This window comes from Plecotus auritus (genome assembly GCF_963455305.1).
Source record: "Plecotus auritus genome assembly, chromosome: 9".
Classification (NCBI taxonomy): Eukaryota; Metazoa; Chordata; class Mammalia; order Chiroptera; family Vespertilionidae; genus Plecotus; species Plecotus auritus.
The window spans coordinates 118,058,630-118,085,123 of NC_137783.1; the positions used below are offsets into that span (position 1 = coordinate 118,058,630).

The 26,494-nt window shown below is 38.7% G+C and overlaps 1 protein-coding gene across 2 annotated transcripts; it reads right to left on the bottom strand.

Moving 5' to 3' along the window:
• RNF141 (ring finger protein 141) lies at positions 1 to 26,195 on the bottom strand. Of its 2 annotated transcripts, none has more exons than XM_080641772.1 (6): positions 26,058 to 26,195; positions 23,552 to 23,745; positions 20,757 to 20,865; positions 17,314 to 17,495; positions 10,919 to 11,026; positions 1 to 3,057 (listed from the first exon to the last, which is right to left on the bottom strand). In XM_080641772.1, the coding sequence occupies exons 2-6, from the start codon at positions 23,692 to 23,694 to the stop codon at positions 2,907 to 2,909; spliced, it is 693 nt and encodes a 230-aa protein (XP_080497898.1). In that variant the 5' UTR covers positions 23,695 to 23,745; positions 26,058 to 26,195; the 3' UTR covers positions 1 to 2,906. The 2 variants fall into 2 exon arrangements, with proteins under 2 accessions (XP_080497898.1, XP_080497899.1); XM_080641773.1 differs by having other exon boundaries at positions 25,931 to 26,111.
• Positions 26,196 to 26,494: the final 299 nt, after the last annotated feature.

Genomic DNA, 26,494 nt, shown 5'->3' on the forward strand with positions numbered 1-26,494 from the left:
ACTTGTTAAAGATTATTTATTGCACAATATACCAGTTTATCCTAAGAATAAAACAGATACTATTATTCTCCACTTCTAAATTCAGTACATAGTCAAATCTATTTTCTTAAACTAAAATTCTATAGCACTGTAATATGAGTCAACCCTTCTATTGAGTTAGGATAAGGAAAACTTTACAACATAAAATAAAATAAATTCCTTAGAGTTCATGAAACCATTTCACAATCCTAGAAGGCACACATTATACTTCCTATCATAGTAAGTGCATTTAAGTACTTCATAATTAAAAAAGACAAAGCTGTACAGAATACAAAAAGTGTACATTTCATCCATTAATACATTTACAACTTTTTATGATTAGTTATTATAACATACCTAATATTCACATCTAAAGAATTAACACCCAGTTTAGTGGCGTGAGCAAAAATTGCTCATTTATTAGATAAGGCTAATAAAAACATTTTGTTTCACAGTAGATCAGTTAGTGTCTTGGAGCTCATATTGAAAAGTAAAAAGGTTTGGGCAATATCAAGTTTCTGTTCTCACTGTTAAATAATTCCTTGAAAGGTGAAGGATTCTGAGGGATAAAATCACTGGCTATACCTGGGAAAGATCCAGAAATCTGTAAAGCAACTTTGCTCATTTTCAGAAACATTCTTAAATTAGGCAATCTGAACTGGACTCAGTAAGTCTAATCCAAAGGATTTAAAATCTTAGAGCTGAAAAAGATATCGGGGGATCACTATCCCAACGTTTTCAAAATATGTTCCATAGAATACTAATGATCATGGAGGAGAGTCAGGGTTCTGCAAATCTGACCTGAATTTAATTAAAAAAAATTTTTTTTGGTAAAAAATTAATTTAAAAAACAAGTCCCATCATACAACTTTGCTACTCACCAAATTCTAATACAATGAATAACACCAATGCATTAATACATGTTTTCATTGATTGGCTTTATAATATTTAGTATTACAGTATATGAAATTTACATAAATTTATATTAATAAAATATGATTTATAAAGTGGTGTAGGGGGTGTGTGTGCATGCGTGCACATTCAGCACATGGAGCTAGAGGTTCTGAGTAAGATTTTACTTGGACAAAAAGATTCTACTGCTGAAATACAAGTGTGAAAAACCACAAATAAAGTCTCAGTTTCTAAAGTATAAGCCTACAAACCAGAGGAAGGGACTTTCTCAAGGTCACATGACCATAAAAGGCATTGCCAGGTCGATGTGATAGAGCCCTCAGTACTCTGCATAAATATCCATTGAGTGTTTAGCTATTTGGTACTGACCTGCCCCCATCATGAATGTCAACCACTTCATTATCAGTATTTTGGGGGTAAAAATCAAACCATATTTAGTTACACATTTTGCTTAGAAATGAATTTTTTAATTTGCATGCCTATTAAAAAAATCCTAGTATCCAAAAATTTTGCCATCAATATGAAGCAACTTAAATTGTATACTTTGGTACTTCAGAATTTATTTGTCTTACCAACAAGTCAGAAAAGTTACATGGAACGTTAACATTATTTTAAAAGGAGACATCAGGCCCTGATTTTATTATATGCTGGTATCATAATGTTTAACATAAAACAAAAATTTACTTTTTAAGTAAAATTTAAAAAAATAGTTGAAATGCCACTGAACATTATAATTCCTTCAAAGTATTTCAAAGGAAGTGGAATGAACAGTAAGAAAACCAAATTATCTCCTAATTTTCAGAGGTGTTTTATGTACTTATGGTTAAAAGGCTTCATCCTATTTTCTTCTTTCTTAATCTAAGAAGTCTGAGGACTTGGCCTCAGTAAGATGCTTTCAAGTTAAAATAAAAGCACCATAAACTAATATTGAATGATTCGCCATAATTTGGACATATAACATTTAGAATCTGTGATAAAAATTTCCTTCTGAAACTCCAAGACACATGAGCTTTATCAAAAGCTATTTAGAACAGTTCCCCAGCTGTGGAAAAGCATTTCTAGAAGATTCCCCAGCAGAAATCCATTTACAAGGCAAAATCACACCCAACTTTTAGTCTTCACCCAAATTATACAGGATGAGGGGGAAAAAAAGGCTTTTAAGTAAAAAATATGTAGTTTCAAAAGCACAGCTAAAGTTATGAAATAACTGGATCATTTCAAGTAATAATTATTAAAGGAGCAATAATTAACCACAAGGGGGCATACATACTCCTTAGATTCCAGCAGAAAAACTAATTTAAGTAGTAACAAGCACTTTGACATATTTTACATTTTCAGTCATATAAAATTTTCTCTCAGATGGCTACAACTTTTTAACATTCATGGTTTACTTTATTTATTTATTTAATCATCACGCGAGGATACATTTTTCATTGATTCAAGAGAGAGAGAGAAAGGGAGAGGGAGATAAACATCGATGTGAGAAACATCAACTGGTTGCCTCCCATATGTGCCCTGACTGAGATCAAACCCGAAACCTGGGTATGTGCCCTGACTGGGAATCAAACCTGAGACCCTTTGGTGCATGGGACACTCTAACCACTGAGCCACTTTGGCCAGGGTTTATGGTTTATTCCAGAATGCTCCTACCCTGAAAAATAGTAGTGTTTCAGAAGCCTCTGGAAATGTTGCTGTTACTGCAGCAAAGGATTCAAGAGCAATTAGTTCTAATAAGCTATATTAGAACAGAAAAATAATAGGAAAATAATGGTCTAGAACAGTAGCAAATTTTAATTTACCATAAATGGAAGACATGAAAAATTTATCAAAAGAAATGGGACAAATTGTCAGAAAAGCAAAAATAAGAGGGTGGGGGAAAGTGAGTTCTCGCTGACTGCGCCACAACATTCCTGCATTCTTTCCCCATGACCCAAGTGTTTGTAGCCCACAATAGCAACAAAACACTTCACTCAAGGTCATGGTCTGTGGGGCTGGCCTGCCTCATCAGCCATGTTAAGAATATAGTTAGCCATATCATCTTCAGTGGGCGCATCTGACACCACCCAAGATTCATTTGCTCCAGTCATCTGCAGGCGACAAATAGGGCAATTCCTGTGTCGATCACTCCTGTTAGAGAAGTCGATTAAAGAATAGTTCTTTTTCTTCTTTTTAAAAACAGGTTTGTTTGAAAAGTAATACATATACATGGTTTTAAAAAAAGTAAATAGCATAAAAGTATACACTGAAAAATAAATCTCTCCCTCCAGCCCAATCTTTAATTCTTATCCCCAGGGGCAACCACTACCAGTTCATCAGTATGTCCTGTAGGCCATTATGTATCAGTGCATGTTACAGCTGTCTATTCTTTTAAACATGCATTGTATGAATAGGCCACCTTTTATGTAACTAGTCTCCCATAGAAGAACATTTACGTTTTTTCCTTTCTTTTGCCACTACAAACAACAAAATGGAAGAATTCAAGATTTAAAATAAAAGATAACTTTACATGCAGAATAATTTTCCTGACAGAAAAAGAGCTTATATATGATCACTTAAATAAGATTATGTTTTTCAAAGGGATGTTTTTTGTCTTGTCAAACATTAATTTGGAAATTTAAAAACTACCATATTTGAGCCAGAAACATGTCATGTAGGGAGAATGCTTTTCTCTTCATCTCTCAGTGAAATCTGAGACCAAAGTAATTAAATTATATCAATTGCTCTTTGGCTGTTGTGCAAAACTAAGAGATCTGTTTCAAAACTAAATGTGAAAGCTAGAGCTGGCATATATTATTCAGATTCCTTTCTGGTTCCTCAGAGAGAGATACTTTACAAAGATAATTATGTGTGCTCTTCTGTGCACAAGTCACAATTTTAAACAGTCAACTTCTGCTTCTGGCCAATAGGGACCAGACAACAAAGGACAGTGATTCCTGAGAGGTGGGAAGCAAAGAAGGTGAGCCCTACAACTGCCCCAGCTTACGGCCTTGAGAGTTTCTAGGCCACAGAGGAAGCAGGGGGAACCCAGATGGAACTTGGCAGGCTCCTCACCTAGTTGAGAGTCTCAGGAGGCTAAGGCAGCTCCGAGTTACAGGGCAGAGAACTGGTGTGGAGAAAGTTGCACAAAGGGAGAATTCCCGAATCTACAGATGGTCCCCCTAGAGTATATTCAGCAGAGTGTGTGCATGTGAGGAAACTACTCCAGGCTGAAGAATCACCCAGAAGTATTTGAGAGGACAGTACTCAAAGCTCACAAAGGGTCTGGGATATTGCCTGTTCCCACCAGCCAGACTGGAAAACCTCATAATTCACAGAGCATGGATACTCTGAAAGGTCTTGCCTCATTAGTGGGACATAATGTATTCTAAGCTAAACACTGCTCTAGTCCTGCCTAACAAATTATCAAAGCAAGACCCAAAAGGATTAAATTGTTTCCAAGTAACTATATCCCAGAACAAAGCTCAAGAATATTTATAGGAATATAAAAATATCCAGCACCCAAAAAGGTAAAAATCACAATGTCTGGCACCCAATCAAGGACTACCAGGCAAAAAAAAAGAAGCAGAAAAATGCAACCCAAAATGAAGAGAAAAATCAGTCAAAACCAATCAGGAACTGACACAGATGTTAGAATTAGCAGAGAAGAAAAGGAAAGGTTATGATAACCATATACCATATATTTTAAAAAGAACTAGAGGAAAGACCAAACACATTAAGTAGAGACATAGAAGATATTAAAAAACTTTTAGAGATGAAAACTACAATATCTGAAGTAATAAATATACTGGATGGGAACTAATGGCAAGTTAGACACTATAGAAAAAAACATTAGTAATTTGAAAAGGCATTGCAGTATTAATTATCCCAAAAGAGAAAATGACTAAAATAAGAAGAAAAAAATAGCATCAGTGAACTGTAGGACAACTTCAAAATGGTCTAACATGTGTAGCTGCAGTCTCAAAGGAGAGGGGAGAGAACAGAAAAAAATATTTGAGAAATAATGGCTGAAACATTTCCAAAATTGATGATACCATAAACCTACAAATCTAAAAAACTCAATGAACCCTAAGCACAAGGAACGGGAAAAGACTAATCTAAGGCACATTATAATCAAACTGCTCAAAACCAGTGATAACGAAAAACAATCTTAAAAGCAACCAGAGGGAAAAAATTACAATACCCACATAGGAAAAAAGGATGATAGAGATTTCTCATAGGCGACAATGCAAGAAAAATGAGAATAAAGCAATGTCATGAAAGTACTGAAAAAAAATACTATCAATCTAGAATTCTCTATCCAGAAAAAATATTTTTTAAAATGATGTTTAAATAGACATTCAAGAAAATCCTATAAAACCTACAAAAAACATCAAAACTAATAAATGAGTTTAGTAAGGTTGCAGAATACAAGATTGATACACAAAAATCTATTGTATTTCTAAATACTAACGAACAATTATAAACTGAAATTTAAAAATATCATTTGAAATAGTATAAGAAACGTAAAGTACTTAGGGATAAATCTGTCAAAGATATGCAACACTGAAGACTACAAAAATTGATAAGAGAAATTAAACAAGACTAAGTAAATGGAGAAATAAAATATTTTTTTTTGTGGATTGGAAGACTGGATATTATTAAGTCAAGTCTCCAAATTGACTATTTAACGCAATCCCAATCAAAATCCTTACAACTTATTTTGTAGAAATTAACAGTTGATTCTAAAACTCACATTGAAATTCAAAAGACCTAGGATAGTCAAAACAACCTCAAAAAAGAAGAAAGTTTGATAAATAACACTTCCTGATTTTAAGAAGCTAGATAATAATCAAGATATTGCAATAATGGTGTGAAATAGATGAATAGATCAGTGGACCAGAATAGAACCTAGAAATATACTCACATGTATTTGAACAATTGCTTTTAACAAAGGTGCAGAGGCAATTTAGTGAAGATAGTCTTTTCAACAAAATGTGATGGAGCAACTTGAAGCCATATGTAAAAAGAGAATTTTGATAGAAACCTCAAACCATATTAAAAAATTAACTCAAAATGGATCACAGTCCCAAATGTAAAACCTAAAAACTATAAAATTTTCAGAAGATAGACAAAGATTTCTTAGATATGACACTAAAATCACTATCCATAAATCACAAACTGATATATTGGACCTTGTCAAAATTAAAAACTTCTACTCTTTGAAAGGTATTCTTAAGAGAATGAAAAGGTAAATCACAAAATGGGAGAAAATATTTGTAAATCATATATCTGATAAAGGATATCTATCTATCTATCTATCTATCTATCTATCTATCTATCTATCTATCTAAAAGCCTAATATGTAAATTGTCCCCTCGGGAGTTCGACTGAGAGTCTGATTGCTTGCTATGACATGTGCTGACCACCAGGGGGTGGTGCGGAATGAAGGAAGGCCCCGGCTGGCAGCTGGAGGGCCCTAATCGGCCCTGATCACTGGCCAGGCCTAGGGACCCGAAATTCGTGCACAGACCTCTAGTACAGAGGTTGCCAACTGGTGGTCCATGGACACTTCACCAAAGAAGATATATGGATGGTAAATAAGCACATGAAAAGATGCTCAACATCGTCAATACAGAAATGCAAATTAAAACCACAATGAGATAACACTATACATCTACAGAATGGCTAAAATTAAAAGGACTGATCAAACCAAGTATTGACAAGGTTGTGGAGCAATTGCAGCTCTCATATACTGCTGATGAAAGTGTAAAATGGTACAACCACTTAGGAAAACAGTTGGCAGTTTCTTAAAAATTTAAACATATACCTACCATATGATCTAGCCATTCCACTCTTGGTTTTTATACAAGGAAAAAACCCCAAAATATATGTTCATAAAATGTCTTGTCCACAAATATATAGAAAGCTTTATTTGTAAAGCTAGTGAGTCTGAAAACTGCCATGATTTCAAAGTAGTAAAGAGAGATAAGAAAGTATCTATGACTTCCATATCAACATAATGTAAGCAAAATACTCTGATTCCTATTATTAACTTTGTCACAGGCACTAAACTTTTGGGGAAAGGGAATGTTTTATATCTTGATTGTCATGCTGGTTACATGGTTGTAAAAATTTGTTAAAATGTCAATATATATGTAAAATTGGCAATTTTATTGTGTGTATATTATGCTTCAATAAAGTTGCTTTTAAAGGTTAAAAAATATTAATTTAACAGATATTGCCAAAATGTCCTCGAAAGCAGTTGTACCCAATTTATATACTGAATAACAATATATAAAAATGCCAGTTTCTCCACAAGCTTGCCAAGACTGTATGTGCTAAAACAGGGGTGGGCAAACTTTTTGACTCGAGGGCCACAATGGGTTCTTAAACTGGACCGGAGGGCCGGAACAAAAGCATGGATGGAGTGTTTGTGTGAACTAATATAAATTCAAAGTAAAGGAGCGGAGGGGAGAGCAAGAGAACCCTCCGCTCTTCGGCTCCGCGGGCCGGATAGAACAGCCGAATGGGCCGGATACGGCCCGCGGGCCGTAGTTTGCCCATGGCTGTGCTAAAACCTTGTCCTTCTTATAAGTGAAAGTGGTTCTGTAATATTGTTTTACTTTTTATTTATATAATGATAAAGGTAAATGTCTTTCAGATGATATTCGAAGAGATCTAGATTTCATACTTTTAAATAGATAGGCAGGTTCTGGAAAAAAAAAAAGTAGTGTTTTTAGCTCCTAAATTTGGAGACTGCATTTCCATTTAAATAAGCAAAAGAAACTGTAAAAACAAACAAACAAACAAAAAAAAAAACCAAAAAAAAAACAAAGTTAAAAAACCCCACTTTATTTGTAATAGCCAAAAATTGGAAACAACCCAATGTCCGTCAATAGGTAAATGGATAAACTCTGGTATCGGGACGCAGGCAGGGGGGCGAGGACATGCGGTCTCCTTGGGGGGACTCTGGGGCAGAGCTGCTGTCACCACCGCCGCTTCCGCTGCCGCTTCGGGGCGCCGAGGACCCGGCTTGTGAATTTGCACAAGCCCAGTGGCGTCCACCCCAGCTTCAGGAGAAACCAAGATGGCGGCATAGGTAAACACCTAAACTGCTGCCTAGCACAACAATTTCAAAACTACAACTAAAAGACAAAACGGACATCATCTAGAACCTACAGGAAGGCTGGCTGAGTGGAAATTCTACAACTAGAAGGAAAGAGAAAAGCACACTGAGACTCAAAAGGAGCTGCAGGAGGCACAGGTACTGAGACGCGTGCCAGAGGACTGGCAACTGAGTGCGCGGCTGGCTTTCCCAAGCGGGAGGGAGACAAAAGCTCCCAACTGCGCTGAACTCCAGTTCCGGGTGAGACTCTGGGGACCCAGACTCATACGGGGTGAAACTGGACTGTCAGGAAAGAGAAAAGCACACTGAGACTCAGAGCAACTGCGGAAGGCAGAAGTACCAAGGCGTGCGCGCGGAGAGGGCGGGCAACTGAGTACGTGGCTGGTTTTCTCAAGTGGGAGGGAGACAAAAGCTCCCGAATGAACTGAACTCCAGTTCCGGGCAAGACTCTGGGGACCCAGACTCATTTGGGGAGAAACTGGAGTGTCTGGCAGCGGGCGGAACTCGAGGGCGGCTTTCTCTCAGAGGTGCTTGCAGCAACTACTGAGGGACACTGAGATACAGGGGCCTATTAGGGCAGGGCTGATGGAAAACCAATGCTGTTTGTTCCGCCCTGAGACTCTGGCCCATCCAAGCTGAGCACAGGCTTTTGCAGGTCTTGTCTCATAAGGGTGTCTCCAGCACAGAAGTTCTCCCAGCATAGACACAGCTGATCCTCACAGCTAATTGGCCTGAGGTCAATTCCTCCCAGTGATACCAACAACAATCAAGGCTTAACTACAAGAAGACTGTGCATACAGCCCACAAAGGGGTGCACCAAGAGTGTCCACCTCAGGTAACTGGGGAGGCTGAGCCACTGGGTCCTATAGGACACCGAGCACACAAAGCCACTCTATCAACTCAGGGAAGCCAAAATGCAGAGACAAAGAAACAGATCACAAATGAAAGAAATGGAGGAAAGCAAACGACTGGATATAGAGTTCAAAACCACGGTTATAAGGTTTTTCAAGAATTTTCTAGAAAAGGCCGATAAATTTAGTGAGACCCTCGAGGATATGAAAAAGGACCAACTAGAAATTAAGCATACACTGACTGAAATAAAAAATATTATACAGAGATCTAACAGCAGACTAGAGGATCGCAAGAATCAAGTCAAAGATTTGAATTACAAAGAAGCAAAAAACACTCAGCCAGAAAAGCAAAAAGAAAAAAGAATCCAAAAATATGAAGATAGTGTAAGGAGCCTCTGGGACAACTTCAAGTGTACCAACATCCGTATTATGGGGGTACCAGAAGAAGAGAGAGAGCAAGATACTGAAAGCCTATTTGAAGAAATAATGACCGAAAACTTCCCCCACCTGGTGAAAGAAATAGACTTACAAGTCCAGGAAGTGAAGAGAACCCCAAACAAAAGGAATTCAAAGAGGACCACACCAAGACACATCATAATTAAAATGTCAAGAGCAAAAGACAAAGAGAGAATATTAAAAGCAGCAAGAGAAAAGCAGTTAGTTACCTACAAGGGAGCACCCATACGACTGTCAGCTGATTTCTCAACAGAAACTATGCAGGCCAGACGGGAGTGGCAAGAAATATTCAACGTGATGAACAGCAAGAACCTACAACCAAGATTACTCTACCCAGCAAAGCTATCATTCAGAATTGAAGGTCAGATAAAGAGCTTCACAGATAAGAAAAAGCTAAAGGAGTTCATCACCACCAAACCAGTATTACATGAAATGCTGAAAGGTATTCTTTAACAAGAGGAAGAAGAAGAAAAAGGTAAAGATAAAAATTATGAACAACAAATACATGTCTATCAACAAGTGAACCTAAAAATCAAGTGAATAAAAAAATCTGATGAACAGAATAAACGGGTGAATATAATAGAATCAGGGGCATAGAAAGGGAGTGGACTGACAATTCTCAGGGGGAACGGGGTGTGCGGGGTGTGGGAAGAGACTGGACAAAAATCGTACACCTATGGATGAAGACAGTGCAGGGTAAGGGCAGAGGGTGGGGTGGGAACCGGGTGGAGGGGAGCTATGGGGGGAAAAAAAGGAATAATTGTAATAATCTGAACAATAAAGATTTATTAAATTAAAAAAAAAGTTAAAAAAAATAAACTCTGGTATCCATACAATGAATACTACTCAGCAATAAAAAGGAACTACTGACACATACTACAACATAGATAAATCTCAAAATAATTATACTGAATGAAAGAAGGCAGACAAAAATAGGTTATATATGATTTCAGTTATACAAATTATAGAAAATCCCAATTATTTTATAGTGACTGAGAGCAGAGTAGTGGTTGTCTGGGCACTGGAAGGAAGGGGTGGGAAGGAGATTTTACAATGGGACACAAAGGTAACTTTTTGGGGTGATGGACTGGTTCATTATCTGTATAGTGAAGATGTACATGTGTACACATGTCAAAACATCGAACTGTACTTGAAATATAGTTAATTGTATATCAAATATAAATTCTCCTAAATGAGATTCTTATTTATAAAATACTAATGAGCTTGACCAGCTGATCTCTCAAGTTCCCTCCAGGTCCAATTATTATTTCTTCTAATCTCACATAAAGGAACAATGCAGAAATAAGAAAAAGGGAAGCATATGATTCTGACTCAAGTCAGGCACAAATCTCCTTATAGCCAAAGTAAACTGCCAAAACTAAAATACACCCCCACATTTTATAAACTTCAGGTATAAAAATATTTTTAACCATTAGGAGGCATGTCATAAAATCCGAAGTGCTAAAGAACAAAATCTTATACTTAACTACAATATTTTTGTATTTTTTTGAAGTTTATTCATATACATGTTCCCATTTGACCTTTTCCTATTCCATGAAGACACCAGATAACTTACCATTTATCAATGCACTTCTGACAAAAGCTGTGAGTACAAGGCAGGATGAGGTCAGCTCGACCATCCATGCAGATACAACACTCCTCCTCATCAGTCAGCTGCTTCACCCTGCAATGTGAAAGGTAAGCTAGAACAATGATGTTCTCTGCTGTCATTATAGTTTAAACCAGTGGTCGCCAACCGGTGGTCCATGAGGTCCGAAAGGTTGGTGACTGTTGGTTTAAACTGTTTCCATCACCTGAAAAAGCATTATCAAACATCTATGTGCCTTCAGTATAAAGCAAATGACTCATGCAATATCACACTAAATCAACATATTTTTTAGGGAAGGCATCATATTAGGGAAGAAGTACTAAAAGGTGCAAATTTTATAAAGAAAGACTAGATAAAAGATAAATTCTGCAGTGATTAAAAGGAAAATATGGACAAAAAAACTGGAAATATTCAGGTCTTTCTGCAAATAGCTTAACCCATTTAAATCATATTAAATTTATATAAGTGAATTCAACCAATACATGATTTATTCACTATACAGGATACAAAAGCACTCTAAAATATGGATCTTGCCATCAGGGTCTTCCATTGCTGATGCTGATAATGAGCATATAAATGAAAAAGTAGCGTAGTCTTAAGTATTGGGTGCTACAGTAAATACAAAAGAGATAGAAAGCGCAGTCTTGGTCCTCAAGGAGCTCTCCCACCTTGGGAAGGAAAGAGATGCTGAATCTTCTACTCCAGCCACCATTTAGAGTGCCCCGAATGGGCCAAGTGCCTTTGCATGTGGTGTTTTCCTTTCTTGGAATACTTTTGTGAGTTTGGTAAACTCCAACATCAGTAACTCAGCTCAAAATATCACCTGCCTGTTCTCAAAACCAACATGTGCCTTAATTAAAGTACTTACATGCTTCATTTCAACTGGATGTTTACGGGCTATCCATAAACTTAAAATTTTTTGAATAAAGGGAGTTTATCTTAGGTTCTCAATAAATGTTTCTTGAAGTGATTTTAATTTGTTTTTATCCTTTGTGCTGTATCCTTTAGCCTTTTATCTATTACTGTTAGGTTTTGTTCATCAGGCATGTATTACTTTTTTTAAAGATTGAATGTTTCAATGTATAGGCACTAGACTATAATTTTAAAAGGAGAAGCTATTGCTAACATGTTTTTAATTCCCTGCTGTGCTTATACCAGTGCATGTATATAAGATATTGAGATGTCACTTTAAAATTCATCAATTTGAACATGAAACATAATATAAGCAAATATCAAATGTGCATTACATGTAGTAAGAGCAAAGTAAAGAAGGAGGAAATGAGTGTATTTCAAACTTATTGGAAAGATTAGGTAAAGAAATGATAAGGTTTTGTCACAGAACATGCTAGATGAATAAACAAAGCTGTGAAGGTAGAAAAAAAACCTGTGTATGCATACATGCATGCAACAAGGAGCCTGTCGCGATGCTCTGGGAAGAAAACTGAGAGAAAAGGTTGCTTAAATACCAGTATAGCAAGGAGAATCTGATCCTTGAATATCAAAATGAAAAGTTTAAACTTGTTCTGACTGGCAAACTACAAATCAGAGTTTTATCAAGGGGAAAGTAACTCCATTGAAATAATACTTTAGGAAGATTAATTGGGAGTGCAGCATGAGGGAAAGTGTAGAGGGAGGAAACCCAATTAGATTATTTCAGCAATTCACTTGGGAGATAATTAGGGCCTGGTCTAAGTAAGGGTCATTACAAAAAACAAATCATCAGGATGTGGTAATAGATTAAATGTTATGCTTTAGTATTGGGCAAAATAGGGTGGCCACTGAATTGAAATGGGGAAATGGGATAAAAACCTAGATGCATGTGGATCTAATGTATTTTATTTTTTTCTACATATTTTCATTTCAATGTTTAGGTGCTTTTTAGGTGCTATATATAGTGCCAGACCCAGATGAATAGGAGTCTCTGCTTTTGAGAAGCTTACAATTTACATCTAAGGATGTAGACTTGGGTGTCAATAGCAGAGAATATAATTGAATCCATAGAGTGACAGGTTAGAATTTAAAAGTGAAGAACTGAGGGCTATGAAGAACAGCATTCTGGATAGGGGCAAAAGAAAGAACAGGAGACACAAAAGCAGCCAATGGAACCTGTATAATGTTCACCTGATTTTTTGCTACCTCCCAAGCAGTGCAGTGACCAGAAGAAGAAGAGCCTTGCTCTACTTGAACTTGTTAGATCACTTAAAGAGCATTCAGTTCTATGCTCTCTACCCTGAAAGACACATTGAGAGATAAAGGATTATCCAGGAAAGCCTCCAGGACATAGAAGAGACTCATATAAACAAATCAGAAGGAACTGGGGATGATCATCCTGGAGAACAGAAGCTCAGTGAGGATTTGATTACTGTTTTCAAATATGTGAAGGGCTGGAAAAGAGAACAGACTTTTTTTGGTAGGATTCCAAAAGGCACTGCTACTGAAATATGTAGACTACAGTAATAATTTAGTGATAATTAATGCTAGTTAACTATTACATATTATTATGGGCCAAGTACTATTCTAAGCATTTTACATATATTAACTCACTTAACTCTCTCAAGAGTCCTATGAAACAGATATTATAGTTTCATAGGAGCTATATTATAGGAAGAATTCATAGTAATTAGAACCATCTGTATATGAAAAGACTTGCTTCTCTGAGGCTATGAGCCCCATTTAACTGCAGGTGTTCAAATACAAGTTGCACTTTCACTTGGCTAAATGGCATCAGCAGAATCTTACTATTCAGAGTGTTACCCATGGATCTGCTGCAGTGATATTACCTGGCAGCTTGCTAGAATCTTAAGTTCCTCCTCAAAACCACTGAATGTCAAAAGTTAGGAAGCACTGTAATACAGGATCTTTATGCACCAGAGAATAACAATGCAGGTTGGAAGCACAGCTGAATTGCCAGACAGGCCTGAATGTGAATCTCAGCTAGGCCAACATCTATCATTATTTGTCTAATCTCAGTTTCTTCATCTGAAATAGGCCAATAATTGTATTCCGATAGGGTTGTTGTGAGGATTTAATGAGTCTATACATGTAAAACACTCATCACAATGCCTACTACCCTATAAGTACTCAATAAATGTAAACCACTAATAGAAATATGCATGAGATGTGAGGCTAAAGCAAATAAATACCTCTTAAGATTCCCTTCAACTTAAAAAGTCTGGTTTTCTATGAACTAGTGTATCAGGGTGTAACTGAAAACCAAAAAGCATACAGAAGCAAAAAGCAGCCTTAACCTACTGATCTGGCATTGAATTTTCTAGTCTCGAGGTCACATGAAAAGAAGTAACACCCTATCTCCTTCATTAAGATGACTGCAATAGGGAAAAAGTATTACTTTCATTTCACTGATTACCATAGAGCTTAAATATAGTAAATACTATTCTTGGCTTTTAAAATACTATCCTAATAAAAGAGTAATATGCAAATTAACCATCACTCCACCACAACAAGCCACACCCACCAGCCAATCAGGAGCAAGTATGCAAATTAACCCAACCAAGATGGCTGCGGCCACAGAGTGAGCAGAAGGCTTGGGTTTCCCTGGCAATGGAGGAAGCCAAGCTTTCTGCACACCCTGGCTGGCCCAGGCCTCCACTCAAGGCTACAAAGTTTCAATTGTAGAAGATAAATCCCAGATACCAGGGCCTCCGCTTGGGTCGCCAGGGGCGTGGCTGGCCTGCAAACCACCACAGGCCCCTCCCCCAGGCCGCCCCATGCCCCAAGGGAACCCCCACCCTGATCCAGGACACCCTTCAGGGCAAACCAGTTGGCCCCCACCCGTGCACCAGGCCTCTATCCTATCTAATAAAAGAGTAATATGCAAATCGACCATCACTCCAACACACAAGATGGCTGCCACAAGATGGCTAGCAGGGGAGGGCAGTTGGGAGGGACCAGGCCTGCAAGGGAGGGCAGTTGGGGGCGATCAAGCCTGCAGGGGAGGGCTGTTAGGGCCGGCAGAGGGGGCAGTTAGGCCGGCAGAGGAGGGAAGTTGGGAGCGACCGGGCCTGCAGGGAAGGGCAGTTGAGGGGGACACAGGCCTGCAGGGGAGGGCCATTGTGGGCAATCAGGCCAGCAGGAGGAGGGCAGTTGGGAGGGACCAGGTCTGCAAGGGAGGGCCGTTGTGGGCAATCAGGTCAGCAGGAGGAGGGCAGTTGGGAGGGACCAGGCCTGCAAGGGAGGGTAGTTGGGGGCAATCAAGTCTGAAGGGGAGGGCAGTTAGGGGTGACCAGGCTGGCAGAGGAGGGAAGTTGGGGGTGACCGGGCCTGCAGGGAAGGGCAGTTGGGGGGGACCCAGGCCTGCAGGGGAGAGCAGGTGGGGGGTACCAGGCCTGCAGGGGAGGGCAGTTAGGGGTGACCAGGCCAGCAGGGGAGGGCAGTTAGGAGCAAACAGGCTGGCAGGGGAGCAGTTAGGTGTTGAACAGGCTGGCAGGGGAGTGGTTAGGGGGTGATCAGGCTGGCAGGCAGAAGCGGTTAGGGGCAATCAGGCAGGCAGGCAGGCGAGCAGTTGGGAGCCAGCAGTCCTGGATTGTGAAAGGGATGTCCGGCTGCCCATTTAGGCCTGATCCCAGTAGGATTGGGCCTAAACGGGCAGCCGGACATCTCTCGAGGGGTCCCAGATTGGAGAGGGTGCAGGCCCATGCACGAATTTCGTGCACCGGGCCTCTAGTGCAGGGGTGGGCAAACTTTTTGACTCGAGGGCCACAATGGGTTCTTAAACTGGACCGGAGGGCCGGAACAAAAGCATGGATGGAGTGTTTGTGTGAACTAATATAAATTCAAAGTAAAGGAGCGGAGGGGAGAGCAAGAGAACCGGATAGAACAGCCGGATCCGGCCCGCGGGCCGTAGTTTCCCACGGCTGCTCTAGTGTATAAATAATCATCATTTTGAAGGAAAGAGAAAAGGCAGAAAATCAGATAGTTGTCTTTGAAAGATTAACTTTACAAAATACAGGAAAGATAAGCCTTAACACTGCCTATTCTATATAATAAAAGCCTAATATGCTAAGTGTCCACTTGTCAGTTCAACCAATCAAAGCATAATATGCTAATGATATGCTAAGGCCGCTCAACTGCTCACTATGATGTGCACTGACCACCAGGGGGCAGACGCTCCCACCAGTAGGTTAGCTTGCTGCTGGGGTCCGGCAGAGCAAGATGAGCCAGATATGCCTTGGAGCCCTCCCATAGTCAACTCCCAGCTGGCCAACCTCCCACATCCCTCCCCAGCCCCAATTGTGCACCGGTGGGATCCCTCGGCCTGGCCTGTGCCTTCTTGCAATCCGGGACCCCTCAGGGGATGTCGGAAAGCTGGTTTTGGCCTGATCCCACAGGCCAGGCCAAGGGACCCTACTGGTGCACAAATTCATGCACTGGGCCTCTAGTGATGCTATAAAACTCATTTGGAATTTCAGTAACACTTGTACAGCCCAAACCTAGAAAACCAAACAATCCTATTAAATATAAACAGAAAATGATAAATGGAATATACAATTTTACTATAACATAGTATTTGGAGACCAGCTGGTTAAGAATAGACCAGAAAATGCAACTAGAGAAATAGAAGAGAAATTCTTGTTAATCATATTTTTAACTTTAAGGTAAAAGGCACTGTCAATACAGGTTTCTGCTGTCTACTCTGTATGACAATAACATAGGATGTCAACATGTCTGGACCCAGGGAAGACTTTCCAATGAGGTGTTTACAAATTTAAATTATGATCATGGTTGTCAAATGGCAACAGGTGGGAGCTTTCACATGCCAAAAACATTATAGAGAAGGAAAAGAAAGTTTAGATAGAACAATAATGTATTAGGCCTGAGTAAACAAGGACCATCACAGAAAACTCTGGCTGACTTCATTTCCTTCTGGCACATGCAATATGTACACCAACTACTTGCTCATTCCTGAATGCACTGCCAAATCCTGGAGCCAATATTTACAATTTTAATGCTCCAATTAACATACTGGAATGGTTCTGCCGTTCTTGGACCTAATTTCCTGAAGGGCTTTGATGTAAGAACCTAAATATCTATTATAAGAGGGGTATTAACTATAACTCTTTTGTCATTAAATGCAAGCATGTAGAGTACAGAGTGGATTATGGAAATGAAGTTGACAGAAATATTACCTGGTATAAGCCACTTCAACTTTTCTTTGATTGGGCCCTCTAACAATGTCCTTAAGTACAGAATGACCCAAAAGCTGATCTGAGATATAATATCAATTGAGACAAAAAGTAATGTGATTTAAGATGTCACAAAGAGCACCAGCAAAAATATTAATGAGATTTCAATAGCTTGCATATTGGAAAATAAGAGAAACATGGTGCTTATGTATTGTGTACCTTCCCATCCAAAGACTAGTCTGACAAGATGTTACAGATGACGAGTTTTCGTCAGGGTCTTCAGAGGTGGAGCTCTGTGCCAACACTTCTGCTGCTTGACTTATGATATCTTTATAAAGCTGAATAAACTGGTACAAATTCATGATCCGTGATGCTTCTACAATGCCACGGCTTTTGTTAATCTAAAAATACAAAGGAAATGGAAAAAAAAAACAGTAACAATACACACATATAACCCCCCCAAAAAACAAACAAACAAAACAAAACATTGATAATTTCTCTGGTCCATTTTTTCCCAAAAAAGGGGAACAAATACTAAGTCAAACATCCTAGGAAAGAGAAGTTTGCCAGGTTTCCAACAAAAGAACAAGAGTTTGAGCAAATGAAAAATATGTCTCCTACATTTGTGGGGTTCAAAGGAGCTACACAAATTTATCTAATTTGATGTTCAAAATAACTCCGTAGGGTTGATTAGGCATCATCTCATTTAGATTTGTGAGGTCAGGCAACTTTCCCAGACTTAAGGAATGAATTTTAGAGATCAGTATTGACAATTCTCTTCATTTTAACTTCTTAAATGATTTCTTAATTAAAGGCATTTATTTGAATCCAACAACCACATGCCATTCTACTATAATTGAAACAACAGATTGTTTTCTTGACTATCTTAAGTTCTACTTTATAACCAAACTTCCAAACTAAAGTGAGAAAATTATATTGAAGTAAATCCTAACAAAAAGTGGTTGAGTTTTTCTCAGAAGGCCATCTTGAGGTATAGTAAAAACTCATTTTAAATGAAATGAACCAGTGTCTACAGATTTACCTAGCCTTGCTCTAGCTTACATTATAATGTGAGGATATATTTGGGGCAAGTGTGAGGTAACAGGTAAGGAGGGATAATATTGCTTTCAGGTTTGAGGACTCATGGAGTGGGGCATATCTTCACTTTTGAAATGAGCAAAGCCAGTAGGATTGAGGGCAAAGAACATGAATTATCAGCAATACATTAGAGATGTAAAAGACTTCCTTTCAGCACAGGAGATGATAAGGAAGACTGTGGGGACAGAAGTAAGCAATTAAACCTATTAAGTACATATCAAAATAAATAGAACAAAATCAAAATACTTAGAAAGAAATGAAGAATGCATGGAGAAATATAGAGAGAGGGCATTAAAATTGTGAATGAAGTAGGTGTTGATGGAACTGGGGATATGAGAAAATAAAGTGTGAGGTTACATATTAAAAAAACATTATTATAGCAACATTTCCATATCTGGAATGAAAATAATAATAGTTGCAACTAACATCTATTGTTTACTACTTGAGAAGACGATGAGAAGAAAAACTGAGAATCAAGTATGAATCAGATTCCATGTGTAAAAATGGCAGAACCACTGCTAATTTTAAAAAACTTGATTAAATTTTGGGATGGTAAGATCTAAATGGAAATGCAAATATGTAATATTCTTTGTAATAAAAGACTATATGTGCAGTTGAGAACAAATAGAAATAAAGGTGATAGGAATTTATAAATTATAAAACAGATTTTCAGAGCTAAAGAAACTGGGCCAATCTTCCTTTGAAACTGTATAATTTAGAAGAAATCAGGGAATAATTTACATAGACATAATATTTAACAGCAAAGTTTATCAAACTGCAACAAATATTTTTTTATTTTTTCAATCCTCACCTGAGGATATTTTTTTTCCTTTGATATTTTTTTTAGAGTGGAAGGGAGGGAGGGAGGGAGACAGAGAAACATAGATGTGAGAGAGACACATCAATTGGCTGCTTCCTGCATGTGCCCCGACCGGGGCCAGGGATTGAACCTGCAATCCAGGTACATGCCCTTGACAGAGAATCGAACCCACGACTCTTCAGTGGGTGGGCTGATGTTCTATGCTCTAACCCAGTGGTCGGCAAACTGCGGCTCAAGAGCCACATGCGGCTCGCGAGCCACGGTTTGCCACTCTGTTGACTAATGAGTTTGCCGACCACTGGGATAGGGGTTTAATCACAAGGAACAACAACAGCCTGTAATTATTGGAATCGAGAGTCTAGGTCAGTGGTCGGCAAACTCATTAGTCAACAGAGCGGCAAACCGTGGCTTGCGAGCCGCATGAGGCTCGCAAGCCGCAGTTTGCCGACCATGGCTCTAACCACTAAACCACACTGGTCAGGGCACAACAAATATTTATTAAGTACACATTATTATTATAGGTAATATGTGCACTGCTCTAGGCACTGGTGACATAGTGTGTATAAAAAACAAAACCCCTGACCTCATGGAATTTATACTATAGGTAGGAGAGACAGACAATAAAATACAGATTAGATAGAAATATTATGGAGAAGATAAAACAGGAGATGAAATGCTAAAGGGTTGTAGGGAAGGCCTCACAGAGAAGGTGACATTTAAGAACTGAAAGGGGTGCAAGAATGAATCATATCAACATTTGGGGGAAGATCATTCCAGGCTGAGAGAATAGGAAGTACAAAGCCTGTTAGGCAGAAGTGTACCTGGCAAGGAGCACAAAGAGTCCAGCAAGGAGCCCAGGGTGGTTGGAATAGAATGAGGGAGGGAGGAATTGGAAAAAATAAGGTTAGGGGGTGAGGTGGGGATAGAATGTATAGCCTTTGCTGATCGTGACACAAAAGGAAAAAAATCTCCTTACCCACAAGTTCTTTATGGGTTGGTCAGGAATGGACTTTAGGGCACTCATGAATGCCCAATTTACTGTTTATATGCACATGGATGATTTCACCATTTGTTTGTTGTAGAGTAGGAGCTGGGATATGAGAAGGCCTAATAAAATTGGTTCCTTCATTTTCACCAAAAGTTCTGTGGCCTCACAAAGGTTAAAAACCATCTATTCTAATCTACCCATTGGTGGATGAGGCTTCCTAATACTCTATGACAGAGGCTATTATATTTTTCAACACAGTTGATATAGTCAATTATCTAAAATTTAAAGATGAACTAAGAGTGTATTAATGGTGAAAAATCCATTCTCTAATTAAAAATTACTAAAACAAAACAAAAAACACACGAACCTTTCTAATGGATTTAAAAGTTATTAAGTAAATAAAACCCAGTGTTCTTAAAAGAAATGATCTCCTAAGATAACTAATTTTTAAGGAGTCATCTTAGAGTTATGTAGGTTGTCGCCTTAGGATTCCATAGCTAGCTAAATATAAAAAGAGAGGTAGAGGGTTAACTACCACTTTTCTTGATTATAAAAATCTCTGCTATATAGTAATTATATAACCAGTGAGATTCAGTTAACCTGGAAGGTAATAGCAGTACCAAAACTATGTTTTAAATAGTTAATAATAACCAAATTATTAACATTTATTTCAATCATATTATATTACACAATTAAATGTGGTTCTAACCACCAAAATAATTCAAGTTCTGCATTAGAAGTCTCTATCACTCTCACCTTGGTACAGACCACCCGTACAACCACTTTCCAAAAGGCAGAGGAATCAGACCCAGGTTGTACCTCAAAGAGAAGATGTTTTTCCTGGCCAGAAGCCACTTTAGCGGTTCTGAAAAGAGACAAACACATTTGTTTATTTTATGAAAAGTCATATAAAATAATTGAACCATAAAACTAGATTCAAGAAACACTTTAAATCAGAGAAAAAAATTTGAAGAAAAAACACAAAGTCAAACAATAATAATGATTGTAATTAGATTCTTAAAACAGAGGGATAGAGAAAGTTTTGATTAAACATACAACTTAATTTCCAAGGTTTTTAAAGTCAACAGCATAGTGGAGTGATACTTATAAATCTGTATGTCATATCTAATATCTTAATGGTTTTTAAATTTTTAACGAAGACATCCACGAAAAACATATCCAAGGAAACAGGTATTTAAAAGAAAAACCAAGCTGGTTTCACTTATCAAAATTTGACTATTGCCTCAATGTACATAAAGTGTGAAAAAAAATCTTGCTTTTGGTTGAATCCTTATTTAAGCAACAACACTAACACATCACTTTGGGGAAAAAGTTTTTAGGTAATGTGGACTGGATCAAGCAAATGCTTTTGAGACACTTTAAAATAGCTTCCCCGAGCAGATCAATTTTCATCTAAAGAGCCACAGGATTCTAACATAAAAATATGACTTTTAGAGAATAATATCGCCATCAATGCTAATTTAAATCAGTTCAAAGACATACTTAAACATTACTGCTCCTTTCTATCATAAGTCACATTTATGTCTGTGCATCAATGGGGATATCACACTCAGAACTAAGTGACTTACAGCTAAATAAATCGAGGCCACTGAAATTAAGCAACTAGCCTGAGGTAACAAAATCTGCCAGGGAATGTAATTCAACTATGCCAGTTCCCAGTTGTTTTCTAGCTATCAAGCCACGCTTCATCAGTATAGGTTTAGCTTTATTTCTCAGATAGCACTGCACTTACGAATGCCCAACTCTGACCGTGAAAGTTGGTTTTATGAACCAAATCCAGTCAGAAAATTTCTGTGCTAAATAAATGAGAAGATATTCTTTACCATCACCTCTGTATTACACAGTAAACTTAGCTTGTGGATGCTTTCACAGGACACATTTTATTCAGTATCTTTAGACGAAAAGGCAAAATTTTGTTATAATAGACTATGTTTACATAAGTTCTGAGACTAAAGTTTTAAAAACTGATGGCTACATTTTTATTATAAAAGATCAGACAATACACAAACACACAGTAAAATGTAAAATCTCCCTTGATGCCCCCCCCCCCCCGTTTCCACTGACTCCCCAGAGACCCAGTATGCAGCCTCCTAGCTCTTTTTCTATGTATTTACATATATAACAATACAGGATCCACCAATATAAATATACAGAACTTAGAACAAAACAAAATCCAGTGCTCTTAAAAGGAATGATCTTCTAAAACAACTTTAACTTTTAAGATATTCTTTATTCTTCATGATTGGCTAATAACAGTAGACTCTAGTCATGTCCATAAAAAGACTGTATTTCCTTTTTTTTATCTAAATGTGTTCCACATAGCCAAGTATGCTTCTTATCAAGCAATATAGCTATCACAAAGCTAGGGACCAGGTTCATGTACCTTGCCCTAAACTATGAATAGGGACTATTAATAGTTTATATTTATACTAAGTGGGTCCAGACTGCCTGGTGATTTTGATTGGCTTCTTTGGGGTTTAAAGAGAGGTTAGAGTGGGATAGTTAAGGTGGGTTAATGAAAAAAACTTCAGACGTAGGGAGAGCTTGACCTGCCATTAATCCTTGGGCAATCATTTTAGGCCTCAGTTAAAATGTCCAACCCTCAGCACAGTGTCTTGCACACACTATGGGTTCAGTGAATGTTAGCTAAATTGAATAGACTTAAGAGAGAACCTTTAAAATCTTATTTAAAAGGCAATTTCATAATTACATGCCAAGAGAGACAGAGATATATATACATGGATGTAGGTGCTGCCAAAGAAAGACTTAATAGAAGGAAGTGACATCTGCTCATCTGTCACTAGGGGAAAAAACACACAAAGAAAAAGTAATTATTTTAAAAGCATAATAATCTGGGGCCATTTAGGGACAAAGAGCCCTGTGTATTTTAATAGCTGCTATAACAGATTGGTATAAAAATTGATATAATAAAGAATAAATTCACAAACAAAAGACTAAATTCTATTAAATATGCTCATTAAGGTAGAAAAATATATATTCTGTTTAAAACATTAATCTATTCAAGAGTTAGAGATTTAAAGATGTTCGCTGATTAGAAAGTATTAATAACGGAAATATCTTATTCTTCTGTGGTAATAAATGAATTATTACTATATATGTATTTCTCTGGTAAAACAATAGCTCTGCGAACAAACACAGAAGATTTATTTATTAACCAGATGAAATGGCTGATATATAGAAACCTGAGTGCCCAAGGACTATCCTAGGAGCCTTTCTCCAGAGTGGCTAATTGTCATACTCTCGTTATGTACCTCTTTAGTGCTTTCAAACAAGAACAATTTATATGCCTGTGTTTAAAATTTAATTTTATGTTCCTTCGATCTCTTTTGTTCTTATTACATATTTTAAAATAGCCACATAGAAAGTCTTATAGTAGGTATTCAATAAATATTTTCTAACTGCTGCTGAAAACATTAAGTCATCAATACTTCTGATTACCTCTCATAGGCAGTCATGACATGTGGGCCATACATAAGCAGGAAAATAAAATGAAAAAGAGCAAGCCTTACACATCATTAAGTTCAGCTACTCTCCCAAGAAATTCTTCGTAAGTTAAGGAGCCACTTTCTCGAACCAATGTGACATGTTTTGCTACTTTTTCTGGTAACTTGTTAAGAACCAACTGCGTCTGATCTGAAATCTGTTGTCCCATGATGAAATGATGTCTTTTGAAATCCAGAAAGAGTGTTGCTTCACATAGTTTCTGTAAAATATATATATATATAAAAGTTACTATATATAATATAAAAACAGCAATATATCCACCCCTTCTAGCTCAGGGGTGGGGAACGTCCGGCCCCAGGACTGTATAAGGCCCACAAAATCATTTGGTTTGGTCCTGCCAAGGCATTAGGGGTGAGTTAATTAAATGTTTGACCAAATATAGCAGGCTAATTTTTAAGTTGATAATTTTGTATGACCCTCGATGATGTTATAAATATCCAAATGGTCCCTGGCAGAAAAAAAGGTTCCCCACCCCTATTCTGGATCATGGAACAGTAGTATTGCATGGGAACATAATTTGCAAACCACTGGCATAGAATTCAGCAAAAGACAAATCTCTGGTCAAGATTTCTCAAAGAACTAGCAGCTCTCATACTACTGTGCCACCTATAATTTAGTCCTCGATAGCAGAATAATGTGCTTTCAAAAAACATTTTGAAGATTTTTAAAATAAAGAACTGTTATTTTGAAATATAAGAATATCAAGGATTCCAAAAATGCCACATTCTTTAGTGGGTGGTAATATAAACTTGATCACTTCCTTTTCTAACAAGTGAATTGTTGTAGTTCAAATATCCTTTATAAAGATATAAAATCACATCATGGGCAATTGGCAAAACCAACAAACCAACCCCCAAGCCCAAACCCAACCCAACCCAACCCAAAAACATCCGGTAAAATTTAAACCATATCCATTCACAAAAGGATTAAAGAAAAGCTGAAAAGCCTGAAAGTGAAACAAAATGACTAATTCACAAGTACTGTAGTATTTAGAAAATATCTATACGTAATTGAAATAATCGATTATTTTCATCATGAGGTCAGTAATAAAAAAACATCAGTGATAAAAACTAAGCACTAAAAACTAGGTCCCTAAGAATACACTTTTATTACTCATTCCTTACTCAACCTCTGTATCTGTAAGCTGTTCTGCAGGATAAGAAATTAACAGCAGCTACAACAGATATGCAGTGAAACAAATTAAATTAGAGTCACTATAGAGCCTGGAATGCCTGTTCTGAAGAAAATTTTTATAAAGAAAAACTACAAAAGGAGAGAGAGTACTTGGAGATTAAGAATACTGATTTCTGAGCACATCAGTATGTTTACTAAATACATTACATACGTATTTGGAAAAACACACTAACTAGACTTGTAAGAATCCTCTCTGGACCTTCCCTGCTTTTTTGGCAGAAGGGTAAGGTTAAATGTGTTAGGTGTTTGGAAGTGAACTAAGAAAGATGGGGCAACACATATCAAATACAAAGTTCAATTACAAGAAATAACAAAGAACATATTTTTTGGAAATCTACAATTATACTAAGGAGGAAATAATTTAGAAATGGCAGCCAGGCAGCATCAAAGGAAAGAAAAAAAAAAATCCACACTATTTTTGAGCTCAGAAAGAATCACTTCTTAGAGAGGTGACTTCAATATAGCAGTGACTAATTTAGGGTCTTGGTCCGAGATGTCCCAGATGAAATTCTGAATGGATGGAGCTCAATTCATAGCAGTAAGAATGGGCGGAGGGGAGTGGAAAAGAATAATTTTATGCAGGGTCAGAATATGGGTGTACACTGTAATTAAAATAAAGGGGCTGGGGATGGATTTGAATAATAGTAAGTCCACATTTTGCAGCAAACATACAAATAACAATTATTAGCAACGAAACATTTCGTCTTAGCCGGGTCTCAAGGCAGTTGTTCAACAAGGTCAGACCTTTGGGAAGAGGAGCAGCCTAAACTAATTTAGAAACGGAAGGCCAGCTACGCTAAGTAGATCAGCTTGGCCGTGTGAGTTACGGTCACAAAGCAGAGGGATTTTAATCTGGGATGTCCGGTGCGGCGGGGCGCACGTGGTTTTCAACATTACCGGTGTGTTTACTAAACACGCCGGCCACCCCCGCCGCCTCGGCCCCTCCTCAAGCGCACTTGAACTTGGAGCTTTTAACCAACAGCCAAGTCCGCTATCCGACAGACTGCGCAGGCGGCAATATTCAAAAGCGGTTCCGAGCTCGAGAAGGAAAAGCTGTCTCCAGTTCCCCCAGATCCTTTCCCCAAACGGGACAAGCCACCTCCCCACACCAGGCCATTGGAAACAGCCGGGTGGGAGCCGGTGCGTCCCCGCAGGGCCTCCCAGGCCAGGTCCGCGCCCTACCGCCGGACCTAGAAGGGCGGCTCCCACTGGAGCCCGGCTCGGCAGTCGAGGCCTGGCCAGGGTTCCAGTCCCAGCCTCAAGTTCGCGGAGCAGGCAGGCCGGGAGACGACGAAAGGACGGCGGTGCGGAGCTCACCCAGGTTCAAGGCATCGCACTTCCGGGGGCACAGGTGCCGCCCCAGCCCGTCACTCAGGCCCACAGGCGGCGGCGGCGGCGGCAGGCGGCGGCGGCGGGCTGCGGCGGCGGCGGCTTGGCGCGCGACCGTCGCACTTCAGTGACGTAAACCGCGTTGCCTGGAGACAGCGCCCATCCTTCCTCAGAGCTCGGCCTTGGCTCACGTGCTCTGCTGCTTCGGGGAACCTGAGAGGGAAGGTGGTTGCAAAGGCCCTGGTGGGGGCGGTGCCCAAGTGGAGGCCTCAGGCAGGCTCCTCGAGGTAGGGGCTCCATGGGGCGGCCATGGGTACGGCCTGGCCGACTGCTGCCTCTCCTGGCGCCATCTGCGAGGGGTGGAGGGCCCCTTGGTGACAGAGGCCACTTCGAGCCCTGGTTTGGTCAGGGGTTGGATTCCAAGC

Bases quoted from the DNA above. Each gene is read 5' to 3' on its own strand.
- RNF141 (XM_080641772.1), bottom strand. From the start codon at position 23,694: ATGGGACAACAGATTTCAGATCAGACGCAGTTGGTTCTTAACAAGTTA. The intron at 17,496-20,756 runs GTGAGAGTGATA...TTGTATTTTTAG, and splicing joins TACGGGTGGTCTGTACCAAG to ATTAACAAAAGCCGTGGCAT. The intron at 3,058-10,918 runs GTAAGTTATCTG...CTTCTCTAACAG, and splicing joins CAGAAGTGCATTGATAAATG to GAGTGATCGACACAGGAATT.